A 25,592-nucleotide genomic window follows, 5' to 3' on the forward strand; every position below is an offset into this window, starting at 1 on the left:
GAAATTGTTTACACTTAGATTTACAGATATTTTTTTGAATACCTGTATTACCCATACCATTGTTAAGAAAAACCAAATATTCGGCGCAAAAGGGCTGAATACAGAATAGCAGCCGAATATTCATCCCATCCATCAACTAGTGCAGTGGTTCTCAACCTTTTTTTTGTCCATGGCCCCCTTTCAACCATTTCTCATTCCTGTGGCCCCCTCTTGAGAACTTTTTTTTTTCCATAAAAACATAAATAAAACATTCCATAAAACATAATTTTCTACTACCCCACCCCCCGCCCGTTTTTCCATTAGAAGATAGTTATTCAAAATTTGTCTGAAGTATGTAAATATGTTTGAATTTAATTTGATTAATTTTTAATTTATGAAAATATTGAAAGAGCAAAATAAACGTAATAGAATACAGTAAAAAAAATAGAATAAATTATTTTCAATCAATGATAAATTCTGCGCTTGAAGACGACACAGTGTCATCAAGTTACTGTACTGGATAAAATTTGTATTATTTCAAATTAGTTTATTTTTGTGTAAATGATTATGGTTTCGTTGAGAAAATGTCAGTTGTAGCTTCCAAAATACGCATTCTTGTAGTGATAAAAATCGCAAAAAGTGGTAGCAAGCAGTTTTATTAATTTTATTCTCTTCATGCGGATAAAAGTAGTATATAATGAGGGAGTAGCCACACAGAAGTGAATCACAATTGAAAAGTTCAACCTCTCACATCGTTTTCAATAATGTATCAAGGATATAGGTTCATGTTGTAGCCATACTATGAACTTAAAAAAATGAACTAAAATACGTGTGAAAAATTTTTAAATAATTTTTTTGAAACATTCATATTCCAGAGAAATCATGTGCGCAGTCACAGGGCCGGATTAACCATTAAGCAAAATAAGCACGTGCTTAGGGCATCAGTACTATAGGGGCACCCCAAAAATATATCATATGGCATTTTTTTTTAATGAACGATTTTGTTTCAACATCCATCATTCGATAGAAGATCCTAAAATTTAAAGAACACTTGATTGTATAGTTGAAGATCATTGTCACAAGAATGGCACGAAAGATGAGAATCTAATAATATTGCAAACTAGACTTCACACACATTATTGCTCAGTTTTTCGATTAGCTTTTTACAATTTGCATAAAGTACGCCCAGGGCTGTGTTAACATTATCGTATGCCCAAATACAAAGCTATTTTTCTGAGAGAGGCACTACTACATAGCTAAAAATTCCTACCTACCTATTTGCATATTTACTCTTGAAAATCGGAACCAGGTCTAATTGTCACTTGACACCCCGGAGAAGTGCACGGATGGGCCCCGTGCAGTAAACCAAGTTTTACAGAATAAGGACGTAATTTTTGAGGGTCATTAATAGATCAACTGTGTAGTTTGATCTATAGAAATAAAAGAAATGCTACCAGGTGTAAATTACAAACTTGAGAATCAAGTATTACGTCATCATCGATGGGGGGGGGGGGGAGGTTTGGATAATGCTTACGTCATCAACCACCCTTTATGAAAATATGAGTTAGGATTCAAAGGGGCAGAGCTGATCGCGAAATTTTGCTGACAAGGTGGGGGGGGGGGGTCAAAAATGTCTAAAAATTTGCTTACGTAATACTTGAACAGCCCCTAAAAAGAAAAAATACCCAATATATAATGGTGATTCGTCCGAAATAAGATACCCACTGGCAGGGCAACCGGATACTTGGTTAGCCGGGGCAACTACTCATTGAGGCACATCCCCCCCCCCCCCCGTAATGCTGAAGGATAGGTTGAATGGTTAAATTTGCGCCCCCTTTTGTGATGCGCCCGTGGTACCATACCAGCCTGCTCTCCCTCCACCCCCCCCCCACTACTTGCGGCCCTGTCTGTTGATAATATTATGGTCATTTCAAGATCCAATGGTTTCTCCTTGGAGTGCTGGTACAGCCTTTATCCATCAACCGTTCGTCGTAGTGGTATGGTTATAATTTTAAAAATTCTCAAAATGTGACCAGAAGTTACCCTGTACGAGTTTTGAGGATGAAAATACAGTGTACACAAAATGAAAAATGAAGATTTCTATACGATATCCACACCTCTTCCCCCCCCCCCCGTCCTCTAACTTCCAATTAGAGAGTTGTTGCTCTTTCTCTTCTGAACCCAACAAACAAATTACATGTTTTTGACTGCATTATACCCTGAAATATTCAAATTCGAAAATGGGAGGGAGACGGGTCCAGGCTTAGGAGAATTTTGCGGCCCAATGCAAAAACAATTTTTGGGGCTCCCTATGAAACTTTTTTATGTAGTTGCTCCCCGACTTACAAACTTTTCGAGTTACGGAAGTAAATCTTAAGGGGAATTTTTTTTTCTATTACTCTCATTTTTTCATTAGTTCAGAAACGCGTTGATAGTCCAGATCGTACTCAAACACAATCCATTGAGAGGGATTAAATTGACATTTAAATTAATTTTACAAAATTCATAAATTATTAATAATAATTAGCACTTGCACTTGGCCCGCCTGCTGACACTTCTTCGTGGCTCGAACCTTATTGAACAGACATAAAGTTTTGTCATACTTTTAAAGCGCTTCATCATCTCTTTATCAAATATACGTTGCAATTCGATAACTTTTATCATTTTTCGATTTTTTTTTATTGCTGTTTTTGTTTAATTAATATAAATTAATAGAAGTAAAGGAATCAAGTACTGGAATTCCATGACCCCCACATTAGTGGGGCTGACAGGCAGGATCGTCATAATAGCATCATAGGCCCAGAGCCAAGGGATTTTTTGGAGGCCCTACCTGAAAAATTCTCGAAAAATTCAAGCACGTCTCAGTTTTCTGAGGCACCTTTTCTCTCGAGGACCTTCGGGCATTGCCCGGGGTGGGGGAAGCATGCGTTAAGACGGCACTGCCTAAGGTTCGCACCAGGCGTCCTCCTTTTTCAGTTTTGAATCTGGTAACCCTATCTGAAGACCACATAATCCGTGTTTTCACTTATTTGTTCAATCATCCATATTGTACGAATGTTTTTGTGGAAAGAAATAATTATTTTTTCTACATAAAATCGATTATTGCAAATGTACAACTTTTGTTACCAAAATTTTCGTCTCATAAAAATATTTTATGCCAAAAAATAACAAAGAGAACTCTCTATCTCTCTCTTTCATCATCGCATGAGTTGCCTGAAATTCCGAGATTAAATGGCAGCACCAATAGTATATAAATCAAGCCTCCGGAGAGAGTATGACGTCAGCGGTCTCCGCCTTGGCAGTACTGTGAGAACGGTGTCCCCCAACATATTTCGTCGGAACATCACGTGACTCGGTGAAAACAAACACAACCCCCCGTTATTTTCTTATGGCATAAATAGGAGTTTAAAACAATAAATGAAAAAATAATTTCAGCATGGACTAGATAATTCCAAAATTAATGAAAGTTATAATTTCAGCATTAATGGAAGAAAATATTCTAGAATTAATGTAAGAGATAATTACAGCATTGATAAAAGTGATAATTCCAAAATTAATGAAAGATATAATAATGAAGTTAATGAAATAGATAATAATGAAGTTAATGAAATAGATAATAATGAAGTTAATGAAATAGATAATAATGAAGTTAATGAAATAGATAATAATGAAGTTAATGAAATAGATAATAATGAAGTTAATGAAATAGATAATAATGAAGTTAATGAAATAGATAATAATGAAGTTAATGAAATAGATAATAATGAAGTTAATGAAATAGATAATAATGAAGTTAATGAAATAGATAATAATAAAATTAATGAAAGATATAATAATGAAGTTAATGAAAGAGATATAATAAAATTAATGAAAGATATAATGAAATTAATGGAAGATATAATAAAGTTAATGAAAGAGATAATTCCATAATTAATGAAAGAGATAATTCCATAATTAATGAAAGAAACAAATCCAGAATTGATGAAAGAAATAATAATTAATAAAGGAAATAATTCCAGAATTGATGAAGGAAAATTCAAGCAATTATGAAAGAAATGATTCTCCAGTATTAATGAAATAAATAATTTAATGTTTTTTCACCTTTAGATGAGTTCTCTATCCTTTTTTTAAATCTTTAAAACCCAATATTTAGAGACCGAACTTTACATTTCTACGGGCAAATTGTCAAGGCGGGAAATTTGTTTTCATCGAGTCACGTGATTGCTTTGCATTTGATGTCGCTGCAGTCGCCCCTCTAGTAATATAGAATTTCTGTCGTCTGCTTCTCTCCAGGTTACTCGTTTTGGACGTCTCCTTGTGTCCTGAAAAAATAACTGAACTGGCAGTTCTAACTTCCAGTTCTGTTTGTGAGCTTAGCTTGTAGGGAACCGAACACAAATCGACTTCTTGTCTGTCGTCTGCTCATTAAGAGGTTCTTTGTTTTGGCCGTCTCCTTATGCTCAAATAAAATAGCCGAACTTATAGTTTAAATTTCCAGTTCAGTTTATGAGCTTTGTTTATAAGGAGCTGAGCGGAGTAAAGAATATAGTTTTTTTTACTATAAACTTCATCATCACCATATGAGTGGTTTTAAATTCGACATTAGATGGCAGCACATTACTATGAAGTGGAGTGTGGAAAAATTTACTTTTTACGATCTTACCTGTCGTCTGCTTGTGTGGATTACCTTTGTTTTGGATGTTTCCTTGGGTCTTGAAAAAATTACTGAACTGGAAGTTTGATCTTTCAGGTCAGTTTATAAGTTTTTTTATAAGGAGCAAAGATGAATGAAGACTAGTTTTTTATACTTGAGCTTCTCATTATCACCACATAAGGCATTTCTGATTTTGAAAGTAGGTAGCAGCACCAACAATAATTTTAAAAATGAATGAGTATTCTAGAGTATTAAATTAATTTTAATTCCCTTTTAAAATTGTTAGTTCCATTGTGAATTCGCTGCAAATGCTACAACGCAAAAAAAAAACAAAAAAAAAAAACTGCTTTAGCGGGCGGCGTAAAATTTCGAGTCAGCCGGTATATACGGGTTTTGTCATTGCGTAGCACAGCAGAGTTGCCAGATTGGCGGTTTTCCCGCCAAATTGGGCTGGTTTGAAAACGGTTCGGCGGGAAATTTTTGGCTTTGGCGGGTGGCGGTTTTTTGGGCGGTTTTTCCAAAATTGTGTTCTCATAGCGAATTTCTCCCTATTTTTTCTTTGCTTGCGAGCAAAGAAGTTTTTCTTTTTCACTTCAGTCCCCACCTCATGTTGTGTTTTCTTCCTGACAAGGCAGAAGGGATGGGGGGGGGGCATCTCACCCAACTATGGAAAGCCAGAACTTTCAACCACAATGCCTTTGCCACCCAGTAATTGAAGGGACCGTAAAACAAAAACTTGGGAAACTGTCCTAGGCTCTAGATCAGTGGTTTGAACCGTTATGATACCGCGGCCGATCGGTTACAATATATCCAATGTAGTATAAGGGAAGTAGTGACTATAAGGGAAATTAGAGACATCAGTGACGTCACGAGCTTCGCGCGGAGGCCTTCTGCTATAGAAGGTGTTGCTCCGGCCTGACGGTTACTACTACTACTAAACCAGACATGCACCTCGTCCATATTCCTCTGCGGAACCTCTAACGAATTAGTACATGGTGGAATGTGTGCGTACGTGTGCCTACCGTGCCTATACGAGCCTACCGTGAAGTTTGTTTCCGTGTAATGCTTGTTATGTGTAGTGCTGCCATCCGGCCCGACAGTTGGGAAACACAGTACCTAGACCACAGAAGCCTGTGAAAAAAACCGTAGCCTCCACAAACATGGAGCTGGCAGTGCTCAAGCTCAGAAACCAGTTCTGTCTTAACGCATGGGCCCACCGGGGGCCTCAAGAGAAGAGGATCCTCAGAAAAACGAGAGGTAGTTGTATTTTTCGAAGATTTTCCATGTAGGGAATCAGAAAAATCATTTGGCTCTCGGGGCCCATGATGCTCCTAAAACGGCCCTGCCAGGAACCCAGAAGAGTTCTTAAATTTTTTGTTTACTAGACCGTGAAAAATTTGATCCCATGCCTAATTTTCAAAATTATTGTACCAAATTTCGTAGGCACCTATACACAATTTGAGGCAGTGCGGTCTTGACGCATGAGCCAACCCGGGCACGTCACGGAGGCAATGAATGAAGAGCGGCAGGGGGGGGGGGATAATGAGATATGGTTAAGATTTGCGAGATTAAGCATGTGAATTGGTAAGTAGGCATTTGCAGTCTGGACAGAGGGCTGAGCAAAATCAATTTGCCCGGGGGCCCATGATGCTTTTAAGACGACCTCGACTCCAGGCCATCTCGAGGCCGTTTTTCCAGGAGATAGAATGTGTAGCCCTGACTTTCGCAACTTTTCAAAGAAATCAATTTATTCGGTAAAAAACATTTTTTACGAAAAAGTGAAGGGGGGGGGGGGGAGTTATAGCATGTGACTATAACAAGAAAAAAGCTATAAGCCACACCTTTGCAGTCTAGAATATCGTGAAACTGTAGCTCGCTTGTTGCTTCATATATGGCAGCACAAGTTCAAATATTTTGGGCTACTTTTTGGCTACTTTTGAAGAAGATTTTGGCTGGAAATTTTTTGAGGACCTGGCAACTCTGTAACACAGTGACAAAACTGTTCATGTGAACATAATAATGATTCATTATCAGGATTTCAAGCCCATCGGATAATATAAATAATCAGATTTTCAAATAAGAAAATGATCAGTTTGTTGACTTCAATTCTGTGATGTTTGGTCAGAACATGATAACTCCAAAATCACAGTTTTGAGATATTTGCATTTTCATTGTCATTTAAAAATCAAAAATAAAGCATAGACACAAATGCATATGAAAATATCATACATCAGCATGTTTTTTAGCCAAACGCACGTATTTGTGCATTTATCTCACTTCTAATTAGTTATAATTAGCAAGACTTACTTTTAGATCAAAAAGCCCTTTTTTGTAGATATCATGTTCTGACCAAACACCACAGAATTTCGATACGGTGAAAATCTGATACTTCAGTGCATGACAAGCTGCCTTCAAGTGGCTTTTTGGTTAATAATGTGGCCGCTCTCTCGCAGGCGAACGACGCAACATGCGCGTTGGCTTAAACACAACACAATATTTCGCATAATAGTCTCTACTATATTTAATATACAAGGCGCATAGGTAACGGGGCATATTGCATTTTACTGGCGAACCATTGGTCCTAGAAGCATACTTCCAGTTGGAGAAAGTACCTGAATAATGTGTAGTACTCAGATATTTGATTCATGTTGCCAGGGGTTATATAGTTATTAAAATTAAAATATTAACTTTTTATGCTGACACCCTGTGCCCAAAAACCCAATTGGAAAGTTGTTTCCTGGTCTCCAATAAAAACATTCATCGTTTCCAAGTGCAATATTCACTGAGATAAGTTATTTTTTTTTATTTTGTAGCTATACAACCCCTTACAACATGAATGACATATCTGAGTTGGACACGTGTGATTTGGATACTTTTTCTAGTTGGGTATGTCTCTGAGACTAACGGCTCGCTAGTAAAGTGCCATACGCCCTGTTACGCATGCAGTCTGCATATGCACGTAAAAAAATAGTTTGAGACGAAATACAGTCAACTCTCGTTTTAACGAATACCGTTATAAAGGGGGGGAAAATATTGTTTTAACGAAAACTTTTCTAATCCCCCCGGATAAGTTTACATAGGAACAATATAAAAATCTGAAATTCCTTTGTAACGAAATTTCTTTATTACTCCGGTCTCTTGGAATTCATTATAATGGGGTTTGACTGTATTCCCACCAAAAAAATCTGATATTTTTCCACTAAAGTAATTGAACTTTTGCTATTTGATCTGAAAACAGTCCTTTTTATAATGATTATGACATTTTACTTTTATAAATTTCGGAAGGAAACAAAGGAAAAAAAGGGTGGGGAGAAAAAAAGAAAAATGGCCAAGAAGGGCTCGGTTGTTGAGGCCCGAATCCCCTTGCGCAAAAGTGGAATTTAAAGGCATTTACGCACAACCAAGCCCCTCTTTGATAGTTGGAAATGATGTCTAAATGCCAAAGATTTGGGGTTCGAGTCAAAATGAAAATGTTAAATAATTGAAATTGCGCTTCGTATAAATGAAATAATTTAATATTGAAAGCTATATATATATATATATATATCATTTCCAACTATCAAATCCACGAAGTTTTTGCAGATTGTGAAAAATGCGTTGCTGAATTGGTTTTGCATGCGTATTATCAACACTGAAAACCATAAATTTTAGGTTGACAGATACGCATTGAGCGGGTTATGGACATTTCAAAGTGAAACTTACATGAGAATTTATTACACGTTTCTGAGAAATCAGCAGATTAGCAGTGAGTCTCAAATAAATGGATTTAAATTGCTTTAAATGTGGTTATACGCCATTTTAGAAAAAAATTTTCTCATGTCCAGACAACAACATTGTTCTTGCAGGATTACTACTACTTCGCCAAACATCAACTCTGGCCATATTGCAACTTAGTGCCATTAGTGAGATGGGTTGGAAGTGAAGGCACTGTCGATCGGTGGTCGCCTCGGGTTCGTTAGGGAAAATATCTTATCTATATCCTCCCTTGGGTTCGAACCCGGGACCCTAACAACAACCTTCACGATGGTAGACGAGCATCTTACCACCATGTCACTCGGGCACTTCTTGCAGGATAGGAAAATTGCATTGAAATTATTTGGGATGTTGCAGGCCAGTAGTAGGCCAGCAGCAGGCTTACATAGTAGGGCAGTTAATAGGAAGCATTAAAGTATAGATTAAAAAACTTTAAAGATGTGGTGTCAATCTTAGAAGAAGTCCCAATACATTATCTGCTTGGATTACATATAGAAACCAATCAGCACAAACCAAATGACGTTCAGACCCTTAAGTTATACAGCAATGTAGTTTTAAAAAATTTAATTTCGTGGGTATTTTTCCTCATGTATGATTTGGTCTCTTGGATGGAGTTTGTTATAACTGAATTCGACTTTATTTCTTTTCAGTGGAGGCAATGGGTTGGCACAACCCTCCCCAAAAATTCATAAAAAAATACCCCAGAGCAATCATTCTTTATTTGATTTTTATAAATATATTCCCCATATGAAAACGATGGGTTTTTTTTACAAGCTTTCATTTTTCACTCATCAACTTCTTGGATTACATTTACTACCAGCACTCAAAAGAATGTCAATGAATGGTCAACAAATCTTTGTCTCCTTTCTTTATGGCAGCCCTCTTTGAATGAAAAGTCTGAACACACACAATTTTCTCTCTTTACAGTTATTCCATTCTGCTGAAACCTCTTCTATAGTTTGTGTCAGGGCTACTGTCACCCCCAAGTCGTAAAACCACCGAGATTACATTAACCACTTTTTTTATTTCCTTCCTCATGTTAATGTTACTTGAATAGCGGAAAATATATTCTATGCATTTTGTTTGAAATTAATTTTTTTTTTAGTCAGAGTGACTAAAGAAAATTTAATTCCACAAACTTCTTCGTGGCCCCCGTATCAGTAGCCGTGGCTCCCCTTTTGCCAGATTTTCACCCGTGGTACCCTGGAATATCCTAGGGCCCCGGTTGAGAACCACTGATCCAGTGGATATCACATATTGCCATTTTGCATACAGAAAAAAAGGTCCTTACACAATGAGTAAAAATTAGAGGGATATTGGTGACAGTCGAATTTCTTATTGGCCAAGCATATTTTTTTCAAGAGAAATGATTAAAAATATTGGGTTTTTTTTTTAACTTTTCTGGAACGTAGTGCTTCTTTCCCATATTGGTGGACATGCTAACACCTGACCTAATGTCCAAAAAAATTGTGTTGTCTTCAAACTATTATTTGTAATCATGAAATATAAAATTATGTGCGTCAATGCCAATTTTTTAGTTGCCTTGGCAAGCTGGCACCAAGAATTTTCAGGTAAGCCTTCTTAAACAACTTTAATCATTCAGGAAGTATTCATATTTATAATTGGATTCTTGTTTAATCTTGTGAATTGGTTACCCATATTGAAAAAAAAAACCTCTTTCTAAAATAAGTAGCCCCATATACCAGATTTTCTGAAAATGACATTTTCAAATGATTCCAGATGGAAAATACAAAATTTCAGCTTAGATGAATAATAACTGTTGTCAAGATCAAACCATTAAAGCAATCACAATATAATGTTTTTGCTTTCTCCTATGTGATAGACCTATACAATATTTTTTTTTTTAAATTCAGATTAAATGACACTCAAATAATTTAGTTAGTTTAATGTGAAAAAAGCAAAACATTTTCAAATATATACTTACACCTAGCTTTTGAAGATTTCTTTGAAGAAGGAACCCATCGTAATGCTGAGAAATCTTCCTCAAGAGTGAAAAAACGACGGTACTGACGAGAACTAGCTCGAATTTTTATGAGGCTGCTTCCATTTATCATGTATCGCAAACAGTCAAGTGCTAGGAGAAAACAAATAAATTATGAGCAATGCAACGTTTTTTGAACCTTCAACCATATATCAACACAACTTTACACATATCATCAAGGACAAAATAATATCAATACTTTACTGATAAATTAATGCATACACAATATCACTCTCAACTTGTAACATGTTTTCGTCATTCAATCGTTTTGTCACTATATTGTGTTAAAATCATTTTTGTAAATGAGTTTGAAACAGATTTAAAATAGCTGTGCCCTGAATTAATTTGACCATTTTGTTGCACAATGATGCCACTCTTTAATGCACAGGAGTTTACAACTGATTATAAACAGTTATGCTTCTATCATCTAACACCATGCCTGACTTGCTTCGACTATGTTCCTATACAATATAGCCCAGGGGTGGGTCAAAAATGGCTGAAAATCTGCTTACATAATTCTTGAATGGCCCCTAATCACAGATACTTAAAAAAATACTCTCTTACTGTGCATAACATTAGAATATAGCTAACAAACCATAATACACTAAAAACATTACAATGCAATGGTTTTTTTTTCTAATTGCAACTGCATCTAAACGTGCAAAACAAATGCTTTGGGTATCCAAGTCCTGCCAGCTCTGCTTTGATTGAAATAAGTAACAATAATACTTTTTAAAAAGCTGGATTTATACAACCTAAGCCAAAAAATTTTTAGGTGAGAATAAATGAGTTTAATTAGTGTATTAGCAGGTGCTGCGTGTGCGAGAGTTTTTAATATGGAATAAAATTTTGGGCAGATCAGAAAATTTAAAACATCATACTAGCAATATTTTATGCTCAGTAACAATGTACATTCAAAATATAAAACACTCTATTCTGCATAAAAGTAGATTTTTTGTTATTTAACATATCTTTAATACTTCATTTAACGTATAGGTAAAGAAAAACTATTTGACAACATTTACAAGTTTTTAACTGTTTTAATTCTGAGCTAGTTTCTGAGATCAAAAACCTGACTCTGATCTCCTATCACACATATTTTGAATAAACAGCTCCCTATTTCGCTCAGTAAATTGAACACAGGTAATCAGAAGTTTAAATAAAATGAACCATAAAATTATATATTATCTATTCTCAACTCTTTGTATGTCAAAAAATTCAAAATTGCTAATTATCTATAGGCCTATATATAAAATTGATTTTCTGTGTATGTTCTTTAAACAAATCTATAATTTTAGATCTATCATTGCTAAATTTTGCATAAATATCAAATGGGACCCACTTGAATAATAGGCTACTAAAAGTTTGTCAGAGCAAGACAAATGCCTGAAATGGGCAAAAAAACTGTCTGGCAACAATGGTTTCTGGGCCTCAACAATCACTTTCGAAATGTTTACTTTGGTTTCCATGGTTCTCTAGCAATGAGTTTCAGACATGCATATGCCTTTATAATGTTTTGTCACTTCTTTAATCCTGCCAGTACTATGTAAAATAGTGTGTTCCTTTATAATGGTTTTTGTCACTTTTTCAATCCTCCCAGTAATTGAGGAAAACACAGGCAGCATCAGGTATTATAGATAGTATTTAACATTGTTTTAGTTACTGTAATAAACTGATGTTTAAAAATAAAACTTAATATACAAAAAAAGTTTCTCATCATGTTATATATACCTATTGTGTTCAAAATATTATCCTAAAGCATTCATTTAGGTTTTTGATGGTTTAAACCAGTTTTTTAAGTCAAAAACCCAACCCTGATTATTTCTAATGATGAAAGTACAGTAAAACCTCGATAAGTCGTCACCTCAAGTTATCGAAAAATTATGACGGTTTAAGCGGAGTGACGACTTAAGCGGAGTTCCGTCAGTTTGAAAATGAAAATCGTGTAAATTTAAAGTAATATGACATTTATTAAAGTATAAATCAAAATAACAATATTAATAAAATTTATAGATTGCGAAAGAAAAAATAATAGCCATTTTTATTCCTTTTTTTTATCTCTTATGACTTAAATTATTGTGGTAAAATGTACTGTACACTTTGATTTATGCTAGTAATTTTTAATTTAGACTAACAGAGCAACTGTTAGAATAGGTAGCTTTTCTTCATAATAGAAACTCTCTATTGCACATTAATTTTACATATACATCAAATTTAATTTTAGTGTTTGAATTCTTCAGCAGTAGTTCATGATGCAACTACAAAGTAATCTCGAACCCTTTTGACTTGGTGGGGGGGCCCTGGGCAGGGAAAAGTAAACAGAAGAACTCAACTTGGGAAAGAATGACTGGTTTTTTTCAACTAAGATATTTTGTTTAAATTTCAAGCCCTAAATTAGTATAGTTCATGCTTTCTATGATTATTTATTACCCGTGCCCACGCATTGCACTTTGACTTGATTAATTTGATTCTTCGATTTACATAATTTTTGATTTCCTTGCACTATATGTAATCTTTGACGTATCAATAAAGTATGGTTTTGCCGGAGGCGAAGTGCTTACGTTGCTTCTTGTGACAGAGCCTGGGTGGTGGTTTGTCCAGTTTCTTCAATGGAGCCCAGGCAGAAATGAGATCTAGCTTGAACAGTCCCCACCGTTCCAAAAACCTTAGTCGGCAAATGAACTTCCCCGGTGTAACTTTCGTTACTTAAACTGTTCCGTTTGGGTATATAGGATTTTATGGTGACTTTTAAGCATATGGCAATGCTGTTAACAAGCTCTTTTTTTAATGGAAGCCATAAAAATAGTCTGTTTCTCTTTCTCAAACTTTTTCATAGTGGCGACTTAACCAAAATTAGTGACGAGTAAATGAGAAACATTGTGGTCTATGAGAGCTGGAAGGGTCTGAATTAAAATGACGACTTAACCGGAGTGACGACTTATCAGGGTGACGACTTAATGAGGTTTTACTGTAATTTACTATTTTCCCACAATACTACCCTTTCGGACATAAAAATTGCTCATAAAGGTTGTTAAGGACATTTCCTTCACCCCTCCCCCCTCCAATGCATTGGCTAAAATGTCTGCGACCTCTGTATCCATAGCTGAATGTATATTTGGTGCTCTGCTAACAATGACAACTTTTTCGAAATGAATATCAACTGACTATGGCACCTGGATACTTCAACTGATTGGCTATGCAAACATTAATCCTAAAAGCAAAAATGTGTCATAACTGATTAATTTGGCTTATATTGCTTGCACGGTTGATCCTCACCATGACACAATGATTTGTGCCACAAACAGAGAAGAATGCATCTTTAAATTTCAACATGACACGTTGGTGGTATTCCCCATTGCACCAGACTGGCACTTCTTCAAATTGAACAACCTACATTCTGGTTAAAGAACATAGCTCATTTAATAAGAATACATGTATTGCAAATCTGGGTCCTTTGTAATTTTATGGACCAGGTAATGGTATGCACTTCCGCTCACATCTACAGGTAGTCCGCTCGATTCATGCTAAACTGGTATATCTCATGCTGTTACCATCGTATGGTCACCTGGTCACCCCCCCCCCCCCACTAACCAATAATAAACTTTGCTTAAAGTCTACCATAGGAAATGTTTTGTCAGAAAAATTCAAAGTGTGAATATATTGGATAGAATAATTTTCAGGAGAAACAAACTCTTCAGTGCATTGCATCTAGCTACAAGTGCAACCAGATAAACAACGAATATGTGTGAGTTTATAAAGAAGTGGAGAAGTACAACGCTCACAGGGTGAAAGTATAGCAACAAAATTTCCGTGGCTAACTATATTATTTATGGCTTATAGAAATTGGTGAGTTTTCTGGATCATTTTATTGGTGTGACTTATAAGACAGAGTGACACCCCCGATGTTGGTCTTTGAAAAGGAAGAAGTTGGCCATCCCTGCTATAGCCAATAGTAGAGCCTGATAATGTGCAAAAAAAAATTTAGGCACAAGCAGAATTTCTTAGGAGCAAAGCATAGTTTTTCTCCCAAAGAAATAGTCATAGGTTTTTTTAAACTTTTCCAGGAATTAATGGCACCTTTTCCTGTTGAAAGACTGTCAAGAAATCAGAAAGTTTTGTGCCATCCTTAAACACCAAGTTCCAATCAAACATAGAAAATTTTTGGCCTTAATGCTGATTTAATTGTTGCCATGGTGACCTGGATACTGGGATTTGTCAAGTCCTGGATAATGATGAGACTAATCCATTTCCCAGGCTACCTGGTGCCTGGGAAATGGATGTTGCGGTTTTCTTCTTCCAGAGCTTCCATGTTTTTCATGCTCCCCTTTTCATATTACCCTGAAACAAGCTGGGCCATGGTTACAGTAGCATTGGTTGGATGCAAATTAGGTTCTTGTATTCTGGGAATTTCTATGGTGATTGGTCTCAGTGTATGAAAATGTTTAGGGGGGGGGGGGGGAACACACCACACACACGCGAATGAAGAGATATATGTTCTCAGAGTGAAAAAAAATTCCCAGAAAAATAAAAATAATAATTTAGCAAAAATGAAAAGAGAAGACACACAGAAAGTCCTTGATATGATGTTTGCTGACAGTAGCACCTAAGTAATCGTTATTTAGGTGTTACCAGTGCTTATTAGGTTATTATTTAATTTCCAACTAGGACTTAGTTAGGCAGTTGCGATGGATTATGCAGTCAATGCATATTCAGATTATACTCCAGAGACAATCAATCTTAATTAATCTTGGTGATACTACGACTATTCAAATCAACTCTTTACTATAAGATGAGCGTGATCTGGCGGTTATACCTTTCGGAGTTCTTTCATTTCTTCCTTTGTATATTATGATACGAACATTGATTATATGTGCAATCTATATGTAATATTTTTATTTATTATTCTGAAGATATTTAATAAAACTTCCAGACACACCCATCCTCAAGGAACGCTTCAATATCTCAAGGAGATGGGAAGCGGGGTGTGTTTGGTTTTCAAAGGTCAAAGTCAATGCATTTCAGCCGCTGTGCTGCCATGTGGGCATTGTGCTGGATTCTTGTCCTGAGGATCCAGGTTTGAACCCCGTTGATAGCACAGTGGCGGTTGGATGAAGTTGGTTTTCTGTGGTTTTCCAGCTCTGAGGCACTAATGCAAACCGGTTTCACATTTGAAAACAAGTCTCTCCGCAGAGAGCAGGCAGACCTACAACACAATACTTACATAACATGAAAATTCAAGCATTTCGATCTTTACTTCAGTAAATGGAAAAAAGATGGCAGCATGAACACAAAACAAGCACAAGTTGACTAACATAAATACGTTAGAGCCACACATACACTCAGAACACACTTTCTCTCCGGCATGTGCCAATTCGTCAAAAATTCCATACAGGAATGTATACAAGATGCATGTATGATTAAGTAGTAGTAGTAGCATATTTGGCTGTATATAGGTATATCTGGAAAATCTCAAGCTCAGATTCAAATATATGAACTGGGATGAAAATACAGTAAAATGTTGTGAACGCAAAACTGAAAAGACTTTCTTTCAAACCAACTATAACTCCGGTCTATCAGCATGAGCAATTTACAACCAAACGAGTTTGTGCCAGAAGTGTGCATGTCTACCTAACAGTCTAAATGTGTGCACGAGCACACAAGCAGGGAAGGAGCAGACAGAGCTTTTGGGGCCCATGTTGTTCCGATTCTGTTTTTTTCACACCATAAATGCACTGCAAACAACCATAGCTATTTATTTTACCTGCATATTTAGTATTAGATTAAATTGGCCGGAGTCACCTTCAGGGGGTGTGCGACAGATGCTGCCACACAGGGCCCCTGCTTGAAGGAGTTCCTCATACGTGGTAATATAAAAAAATTATTTTTTTTACTACAAGAGAACAAAGTAGCTATGTTTCAACTACAGAAATGATAATGATCATTCCAAACGATAAAACAAATAAACGAGAAATATTCGCAACTCAAAGGAGTCCCATAGTTCATTTTCTCTAGAAGCTCGGTGTCTGGTGATTGTGGCCCTGGAATTGCCCTAATAATGAGGGTCTACTGGCATTTTATTTTGGGCTTCAAATCAGTTTAACTTGCATTATAATGCAGTTATTATAAACCATAATTAAAGCAGTAGAGGGGATTAAATGCAACCAATTTTGTTTTAGTTATTTTCTCTTTCTCCAATAAATTACAAATGAATTTTTTTAATGCCTATTTTAGGTATTTTTAGTGTTTTTTTGTATGTCTCTTCAAACTATTTATAGTGCCTAAACTTCCGGGCTCTACTGATAGTTATCAACTGCCGCCTTTCCAATGATTTCATGTAAGCAATTATAGGACAATGCCATTAACCACCATTTTGAAGAAAACTGTAGAAGTCCCTCTTTCTCTGCAACACCCCCCCCCCCAAAAGCTAAAAATGGTCTATGTCCATTCAAAAGAGTTTGATATTTTATTACACCAATTATACCCATTATAGTACTGGGGCTGCCTAGTCTCTTTCAAACTGGAATTGCTATGCAATACGTAGACTACATACTAGTACTCCTGGAAAATAAAATAAAGTTGTGTTTTTTGATGGGTGAAAATAAAACAGAGAAAAGAGGGTCTCAAGAAGTAAATTTAAAAATTTTCCTTGTCTCAGATTATCCGGAAAATCAAATTTTGGGGCTCGAATTTTCAAGGCTGTACTTTACTTTATCTTAACAAAAAAGGGGAAAAGGCAAGAAAAAAATTTTCTAACCGGGACGGTAAGACAAATGAGATTGGGAAACTCTATGCAGGTTCTCATCTTGTCAAGTCACAGCGATGATGCAGATGATCTATACTAAAAAATTTGAATTAGGACTTTCTCTAAGATTTTGCGAGAATAACTATTACATGAAACTATTTTGAACTTTGTTTTTAACAATGAGAAATAATCATGTGCCTGTAACAATGAAATAAGTAAACGTAATAATAATGTTTAGCAATATTTTTTAGGCATGTAAAATAATGATTTGGGAATATATTAAATTACACGCCCGACCAGACGTAAATTTTTGGAGATTTGTCCAGCCTTGGCCAATACCAATTTTTTCAACCTCATGGCAACCTAGCACTTCAGATCTGTCTGGCGCTGATACACATACATACACAGAGAGAAGAAAAAAAATTCTAGTACAAAGGTAAATAAAAAAAATTTACCATTTGAAACTTTTCTCTCCAACGGTAGACTAGATCCTGTGTGAAATGACACAGACTTTGGCCTTTGAGTATGGCAGTGGAAAGGAACCGCTCTCCGCCCAACACTATGGCACTTCTGAAGATCACATTCAACTCCCTCAAAGACATTCTGTCTCTCGAATCTCATCGGCTCCCTGTCCTTCGAACACGAAGCCCCCTCCGACGACCAGTCTATCTCGCTGACTCTGTTCCTCGAGTTCGGTACAGAATTCGCATTCTTGTGTAGAGACACAAGTGTCCCCCTCGCCCCACAAAACCTCAATTCACTGGCAGTGGTAGCTACAGTGGTAGGGGTGGTGCCAACAGCATCTTCACGACCATTCGCAGTGACGCTTGCCCTGTTACTCTGTGAACTGGATGCCGCCTCGTCCTCCTCCGAACTCATTTGAATATTACTCGCTGTGATTTCCCAGCTGTATAGAGATGGTTTCGGTCTCGATCTTGGACACCACTGGGGATGGAGTAGGGAGCTGTATCTCCAGCTTCATGTTGACAATATCTTGCTGTGTAGAGATGGATAATAGAGGATAATGTCTCACCATATAGATGATGTCCAGTGTCCTAGGGATATCTAAAAGAAAATGATCATTATCACGCAAAATAATCTCGGCAATAATCCTTTGAAATAATCACAACACACACACATAGCATTATTATATCAGCAGGTAGTTGTTATGATAGAGGAAATTGCCCTTTTGATGGACTCACTGGCATCATAAAAATGTCGTTAATCAAAGACCTTGCTACTCACTTCATAAATAAACATATTTACACACATCACACACTGCACTGACACCTAGGGAGAGAAAAGAGAGAGCGAAGGAGGTGCGCTTTTTTCTGTGTGTCAGCTTCACATAATAATGGCCTACCCGTAAATGAGAAAAATAAAAATAAATAAATAACAATATTTTCGATGTACGTCGTTAGAGGTCGCTTGGTTCGTCTCTCCCGTGGCTCTACTAGATCTGGTGGGAAAGAGTTCTCGTTCACCTTCATCCAGTTATTCAGGCCTTCACTGTCATTTTCCAAACTTTTAAACCGGGTTTTCCTGGGAGCAGGTTTTCTTCGTCGCGTGCAACGTGAATTGCCCAGCGCGACACGTCGTCCACTCACCAATAAGAAAAGCAGCATGACTGTTTTCCTACAGAGCGCAACGCGGCTTACGGCAACGCTTTACGTCGGGCGTGATTGGCCGACTGTTTATGGAGGAGTCAAATGCGTCGTGCGCCGCGCGTTCCACCGATCTTCATTTCTGTTGTGCTTTCTTTCCCTTCCCTTCAAACCGGAGCATGCAGACAACAGAGTAGCTGATGCCTAGGCCATATACTATAATATAGCCGTCCTGATCTGATGCGCCACGCTAGGGAAACACAAACGCGTAGCGTGATTATGTAACACGTTTCTGTCGGCGCAAAATGGTCTAATTCGCTTCGCGCGGCGCAAAAAACTTATTCCTAGGAAAACCCGGCGTAAGAGCAGGTTTTTTGTGCCGCGTGCAACGTGAATCGCCCAGCGCGATACGCCGTCTACTCACCAATAAGAAAAGCAGTAGGTTATAACTGTTTTCCTACACAGCGCAATACAGCTCACCACAGCGCTTTACGTCGGGCGTGATTGGTGGACTGTTTCTGGAGGAGTCAAATGCGTCGTGCGCGGCGTGTTTCACCTATCTTCTCTTCATTTTTGTAGTGTTTTCTTTCCCTTTCCAGTTTTCCTTCAACCCGAGGCATGGAGACGGCAGAGTAGGTGATGCCACGTATCATACACTGTATATAAAGGAAACAGTTATTTTTCCGGATACTACGCCGAGCTGAACTCGGAAAGAAAAGTCACCACGTCTCCGCCGAGACTCGAACCCAGGCCCTCTCGCATACTGGGCAAGCATGCTAGAGATCCTGGGTTCGAGTCCCGGTGGAGACGTGGTGACTTTTCTTTCCGAGTTCACCTCGGCGTAGTATCCACCAAACCAAACATGGCCCTTGCTCTGTCCCTTGCGGGATATAAGAAGATTACCTTGCGGCTGGGCCATGCTGAAAAAACCCTCCCGGTATCCACGCCCAGCAGGCACGGCGTAGTATCCGGAAAAATAACTGTTTCCTTGATATCTCGAGCTGAGAAAAAGCCATCTATCTCTATACACTATATAGCTGCCCTGAGCTGATGCGCCAAGCTAGGAAAATACAAACGCGTAGCATTATTACGTAACACGTTTCGGCCGAGGTGAAATGATCCAGTTCGGTTCACGCGGCGCAAAAAGCCTTTCCTTTATCTCTTTCTGTTGTCTTCCCATCCACGTATTTTTGCACAATAAATGAGAGAAATTAAGGGAAAGAAAAAAACACAACAAAAGAGAAGAGAAGATACACGAAATGCGCGGCGTACGACACATTTGACTCCTCCAGAAGCAGTCTGTCAATCACGTCCGACGTAAAGCGCTGGCATGAGGCGAGTTGCGTTCTGTAGGAAAGCAGTCGTACCGCTTCGCTTTTCATATTGGTGAGTGGACAGCGTGTCGCGATGGTGATTCACGTTGTACGCGGCATAGAAAACTTGCTCCTAGGAAGATCCGGCTTTAAAGTGGCTTTCCTAGGAGCAGGCTTTCTGCGCCTCGTTCAACGTGAATCGTAGTATCACGCTATCAACTCACCAATAGGAAAAGCGGTACGGCTGTCTTTCTACTGAGCTCAACACGCCAGCGCTTTACCGTAAAGCGCATTTGACTCTTTCACCTTCCGTGAAAGAATCACAACGCGCTTCGACCATGGGCGGAGATGGGGGGGGGGGTGGCATGCCCCAATCGTCAAAAGTGGAGTCGACTTATCTAATGTATACGTGTATGTATGAATTAACATCATCATCATCATCGTGCCAGTCCCCCTCGACTTCCAAGTCTATCTACACCTATGGCTTCGCCGGTCTTCTCTTCCCTTTAGCTGCGTTTTACTAGGAGCAGGATTTTCTGCGCCGCATGAAAACCGAATAAGACCATTTTGTGTGGCCGAAACTTGCAACTTCATCACGCTACGCGTTTGTGTTTTCCTATCGTGGCGCATCATCTGTTCTGTCGCCAGCATGTCCACGTGTTTTTGATATTTTGGACAATAAAAAAAATAGAGCAATAGGCATAAAACGGCAAAGATTTCAATCATTTCGCTCCACTAATAGTTCGAAAAATTGATGGCAGATGGTGGCACTAAAACAAGCATCACACAGAAACAAACTTCACGTAAGGTTTGCAACACGTACACTCACATTCCAACATATACTACCTAAATATGAAGAATATAGACGAGGTGCACGTGAGGTTTTGTAGATAACTTAAGCACCTGCTGAACATTCACTGATCACTTTAGTCACCAGCGATGCAGTTCCACATCTCTCAAGTGGCCCTCGTTTTATTATTTGTAGATCACTCAAGTGGCTCACGTTACATTCATAGATCACTCAAGTGGCTCACGTTACATTCATAGATCACTCAAGTGGCTCACGTTACATTCATAGATCACTCAAGTGGCTCACGTTACATTCATAGATCACTCAAGTGGCTCACGTTACATTCATAGATCACTCAAGTAACCCGCGGCATATTTATAGATCACTTCATCGACACGTGACACATTACCATATAACTCAAGTGGCCCGCGGCACGTTCCTAGATCATTTTAATGACCTGCGACGTAGTTTCACATCGCTCAAGTGGCCCGCGTATTATTTGTAGATCACTCAAGTGGCTGCGTTTTATTCATAGATCATTCAAGTGGCTGCGTTTTATTCATAGATCACTCAAATGACAAACGTTATATTCATATATCCCTCAAGTGACAAACGTTATATTCATAGATCCCTCAAGTGACAAACGTTGCAGACGTATATCCCTCAAGTGACTAACGTTGCAGACGTATATCCCTCAAGTGACAAACGTTATATTCATAGATCCCTCAAGTGACAAACGTTGCAGACGTATATCCCTCAAGTGACAAACGTTGCAGACGTATATCCCTCAAGTGACAAACGTTGCAGACGTATATCCCTCAAGTGACAAACGTTGCAGACGTAGATCCCTCAACTGACAAACGTTATATTCATAGATCCCTCAAGTGACAAACATTGCAGACGTAGATCCCTCAACTGACAAACGTTATATTCATAGATCCCTCAACTGACAAACGTTATATTCAAAAATCCCTCAAGTGACAAACGTTATATTCATAGATCCCTCAAGTGACAAACGTTATATTCATAGATCCTTCAAGTGACAAACGTTGCAGACGTAGATCCCTCAACTGACAAACGTTATATTCATAGATCCCTCAAGTGACAAACGTTATATTCATAGATCCCTCAAGTGACAAACGTTATATTCATAGATCCTTCAAGTGACAAACGTTGCAGACGTAGATCCCTCAACTGACAAACGTTATATTCATAGATCCCTCAACTGACAAACGTTATATTCATAGATCCCTCAACTGACAAACGTTATATTCATAGATCCTTCAAGTGACAAACGTTATATTCATAGATCCCTCAACTGACAAACGTTATATTCATAGATCCCTCAAGTGACAAACGTTGCAGACGTAGATCCCTCTAGTGACAAACGTTGCAGACATAGATCCCTCAACTGACAAACGTTATATTCATAGATCCCTCAAGTGACAAACGTTATATTCATAGATCCCTCAAGTGACAAACGTTATATTCATAGATCCTTCAAGTGACAAACGTTGCAGACGTAGATCCCTCAACTGACAAACGTTATATTCATAGATCCCTCAACTGACAAACGTTATATTCATAGATCCCTCAACTAACAAACGTTATATTCATAGATCCCTCAACTGACAAACGTTATATTCATAGATCCCTCAACTGACAAACGTTATATTCATAGATCCCTCAACTGACAAACGTTATATTCATAGATCCCTCAACTGACAAACGTTATATTCATAGATCCCTCAAGTGACAAACGTTATATTCATAGATCCTTCAAGTGACAAACGTTGCAGACGTAGATCCCTCAACTGACAAACGTTATATTCATAGATCCCTCAATTGACAAACGTTATATTCATAGATCCCTCAAGTGACAAACGTTATATTCATAGATCCTTCAAGTGACAAACGTTGCAGACGTAGATCCCTCAACTGACAAACGTTATATTCATAGATCCCTCAACTGACAAACGTTATATTCATAGATCCCTCAACTGACAAACGTTATATTCATAGATCCCTCAAGTGACAAACGTTATATTCATAGATCCCTCAAGTGACAAACGTTATATTCATAGATCCCTCAAGTGACAAACGTTGCAGACGTAGATCCCTCTAGTGACAAACGTTGCAGACATAGATCCCTCAACTGACAAACGTTATATTCATAGATCCCTCAAGTGACAAACGTTATATTCATAGATCCTTCAAGTGACAAACGTTGCAGACGTAGATCCCTCTAGTGACAAACGTTGCAGACGTATATCCCTCAAGTGACAAACGTTGCAGACGTATATCCCTCAAGTGACAAACGTTGCAGACGTATATCCCTCAAGTGACAAACGTTGCAGACGTAGATCCCTCAACTGACAAACGTTATATTCATAGCTCCCTCAACTGACAAACGTTATATTCATAGATCCCTCAACTGACAAACGTTATATTCATAGATCCCTCAACTGACAAACGTTATATTCATAGATCCCTCAAGTGACAAACGTTATATTCATAGATCCTTCAAGTGACAAACGTTGCAGACGTAGATCCCTCAACTGACAAACGTTATATTCATAGATCCCTCAAGTGACAAACGTTATATTCATAGATCCCTCAAGTGACAAACGTTATATTCATAGATCCTTCAAGTGACAAACGTTGCAGACGTATATCCCTCAAGTGACAAACGTTGCAGACGTATATCCCTCAAGTGACAAACGTTGCAGACGTATATCCCTCAAGTGACAAACGTTGCAGACGTATATCCCTCAAGTGACAAACGTTGCAGACGTATATCCCTCAAGTGACAAACGTTGCAGACGTAGATCCCTCAACTGACAAACGTTATATTCATAGATCCCTCAAGTGACAAACATTGCAGACGTAGATCCCTCAACTGACAAACGTTATATTCATAGATCCCTCAACTGACAAACGTTATATTCAAAAATCCCTCAAGTGACAAACGTTATATTCATAGATCCCTCAAGTGACAAACGTTATATTCATAGATCCTTCAAGTGACAAACGTTGCAGACGTAGATCCCTCAACTGACAAACGTTATATTCATAGATCCCTCAAGTGACAAACGTTATATTCATAGATCCCTCAAGTGACAAACGTTATATTCATAGATCCCTCAAGTGACAAACGTTATATTCATAGATCCTTCAAGTGACAAACGTTGCAGACGTAGATCCCTCAACTGACAAACGTTATATTCATAGATCCCTCAACTGACAAACGTTATATTCATAGATCCCTCAACTGACAAACGTTATATTCATAGATCCCTCAACTGACAAACGTTATATTCATAGATCCTTCAAGTGACAAACGTTATATTCATAGATCCCTCAACTGACAAACGTTATATTCATAGATCCCTCAAGTGACAAACGTTGCAGACGTAGATCCCTCTAGTGACAAACGTTGCAGACATAGATCCCTCAACTGACAAACGTTATATTCATAGATCCCTCAAGTGACAAACGTTATATTCATAGATCCCTCAAGTGACAAACGTTATATTCATAGATCCTTCAAGTGACAAACGTTGCAGACGTAGATCCCTCAACTGACAAACGTTATATTCATAGATCCCTCAACTGACAAACGTTATATTCATAGATCCCTCAACTAACAAACGTTATATTCATAGATCCCTCAACTGACAAACGTTATATTCATAGATCCCTCAACTGACAAACGTTATATTCATAGATCCCTCAACTGACAAACGTTATATTCATAGATCCCTCAACTGACAAACGTTATATTCATAGATCCCTCAAGTGACAAACGTTATATTCATAGATCCTTCAAGTGACAAACGTTGCAGACGTAGATCCCTCAACTGACAAACGTTATATTCATAGATCCCTCAATTGACAAACGTTATATTCATAGATCCCTCAAGTGACAAACGTTATATTCATAGATCCTTCAAGTGACAAACGTTGCAGACGTAGATCCCTCAACTGACAAACGTTATATTCATAGATCCCTCAACTGACAAACGTTATATTCATAGATCCCTCAACTGACAAACGTTATATTCATAGATCCCTCAACTGACAAACGTTATATTCATAGATCCCTCAAGTGACAAACGTTATATTCATAGATCCTTCAAGTGACAAACGTTGCAGACGTAGATCCCTCTAGTGACAAACGTTGCAGACGTATATCCCTCAAGTGACAAACGTTGCAGACGTATATCCCTCAAGTGACAAACGTTGCAGACGTATATCCCTCAAGTGACAAACGTTGCAGACGTAGATCCCTCAACTGACAAACGTTATATTCATAGATCCCTCAACTGACAAACGTTATATTCATAGATCCCTCAACTGACAAACGTTATATTCATAGATCCCTCAACTGACAAACGTTATATTCATAGATCCCTCAAGTGACAAACGTTATATTCATAGATCCCTCAAGTGACAAACGTTATATTCATAGATCCCTCAAGTGACAAACGTTATATTCATAGATCCCTCAAGTGACAAACGTTGCAGACGTAGATCCCTCTAGTGACAAACGTTGCAGACATAGATCCCTCAACTGACAAACGTTATATTCATAGATCCCTCAAGTGACAAACGTTATATTCATAGATCCCTCAAGTGACAAACGTTGCAGACGTAGATCCCTCAAGTGACAAACGTTGCAGACGTAGATCCCTCTAGTGACAAACGTTGCAGACGTAGATCCCTCGACTGACAAACGTTATATTCATAGATCCC

General features: G+C 37.9%; 1 protein-coding gene across 1 annotated transcript in view; it reads right to left on the reverse strand.

Moving 5' to 3' along the window:
- Window positions 1-18,477, reverse strand: part of LOC149065233 (inactive phospholipase C-like protein 1) — a 60,488-nt gene extending 42,011 nt beyond the window's left edge. The window contains exons 1-2 of the mRNA XM_089254219.1: window positions 17,586-18,477; window positions 10,332-10,481 (exon numbers count right to left, since the gene is read on the reverse strand). Of these exons, the coding sequence (XP_089110345.1) occupies window positions 10,332-10,481; window positions 17,586-18,009 (574 nt within the window). The 5' untranslated portion in view covers window positions 18,010-18,477. The remainder of the gene's footprint in view (window positions 1-10,331; window positions 10,482-17,585) is intronic.
- Window positions 18,478-25,592: the final 7,115 nt, after the last annotated feature.

Source organism: Pholcus phalangioides, unplaced genomic scaffold (genome assembly GCF_987345545.1).
Source record: "Pholcus phalangioides strain wild (caught in Gottingen) unplaced genomic scaffold, Ppha-v1.0 ptg000040l_1, whole genome shotgun sequence".
In the NCBI taxonomy this organism is placed as follows: domain Eukaryota; kingdom Metazoa; phylum Arthropoda; class Arachnida; order Araneae; family Pholcidae; genus Pholcus; species Pholcus phalangioides.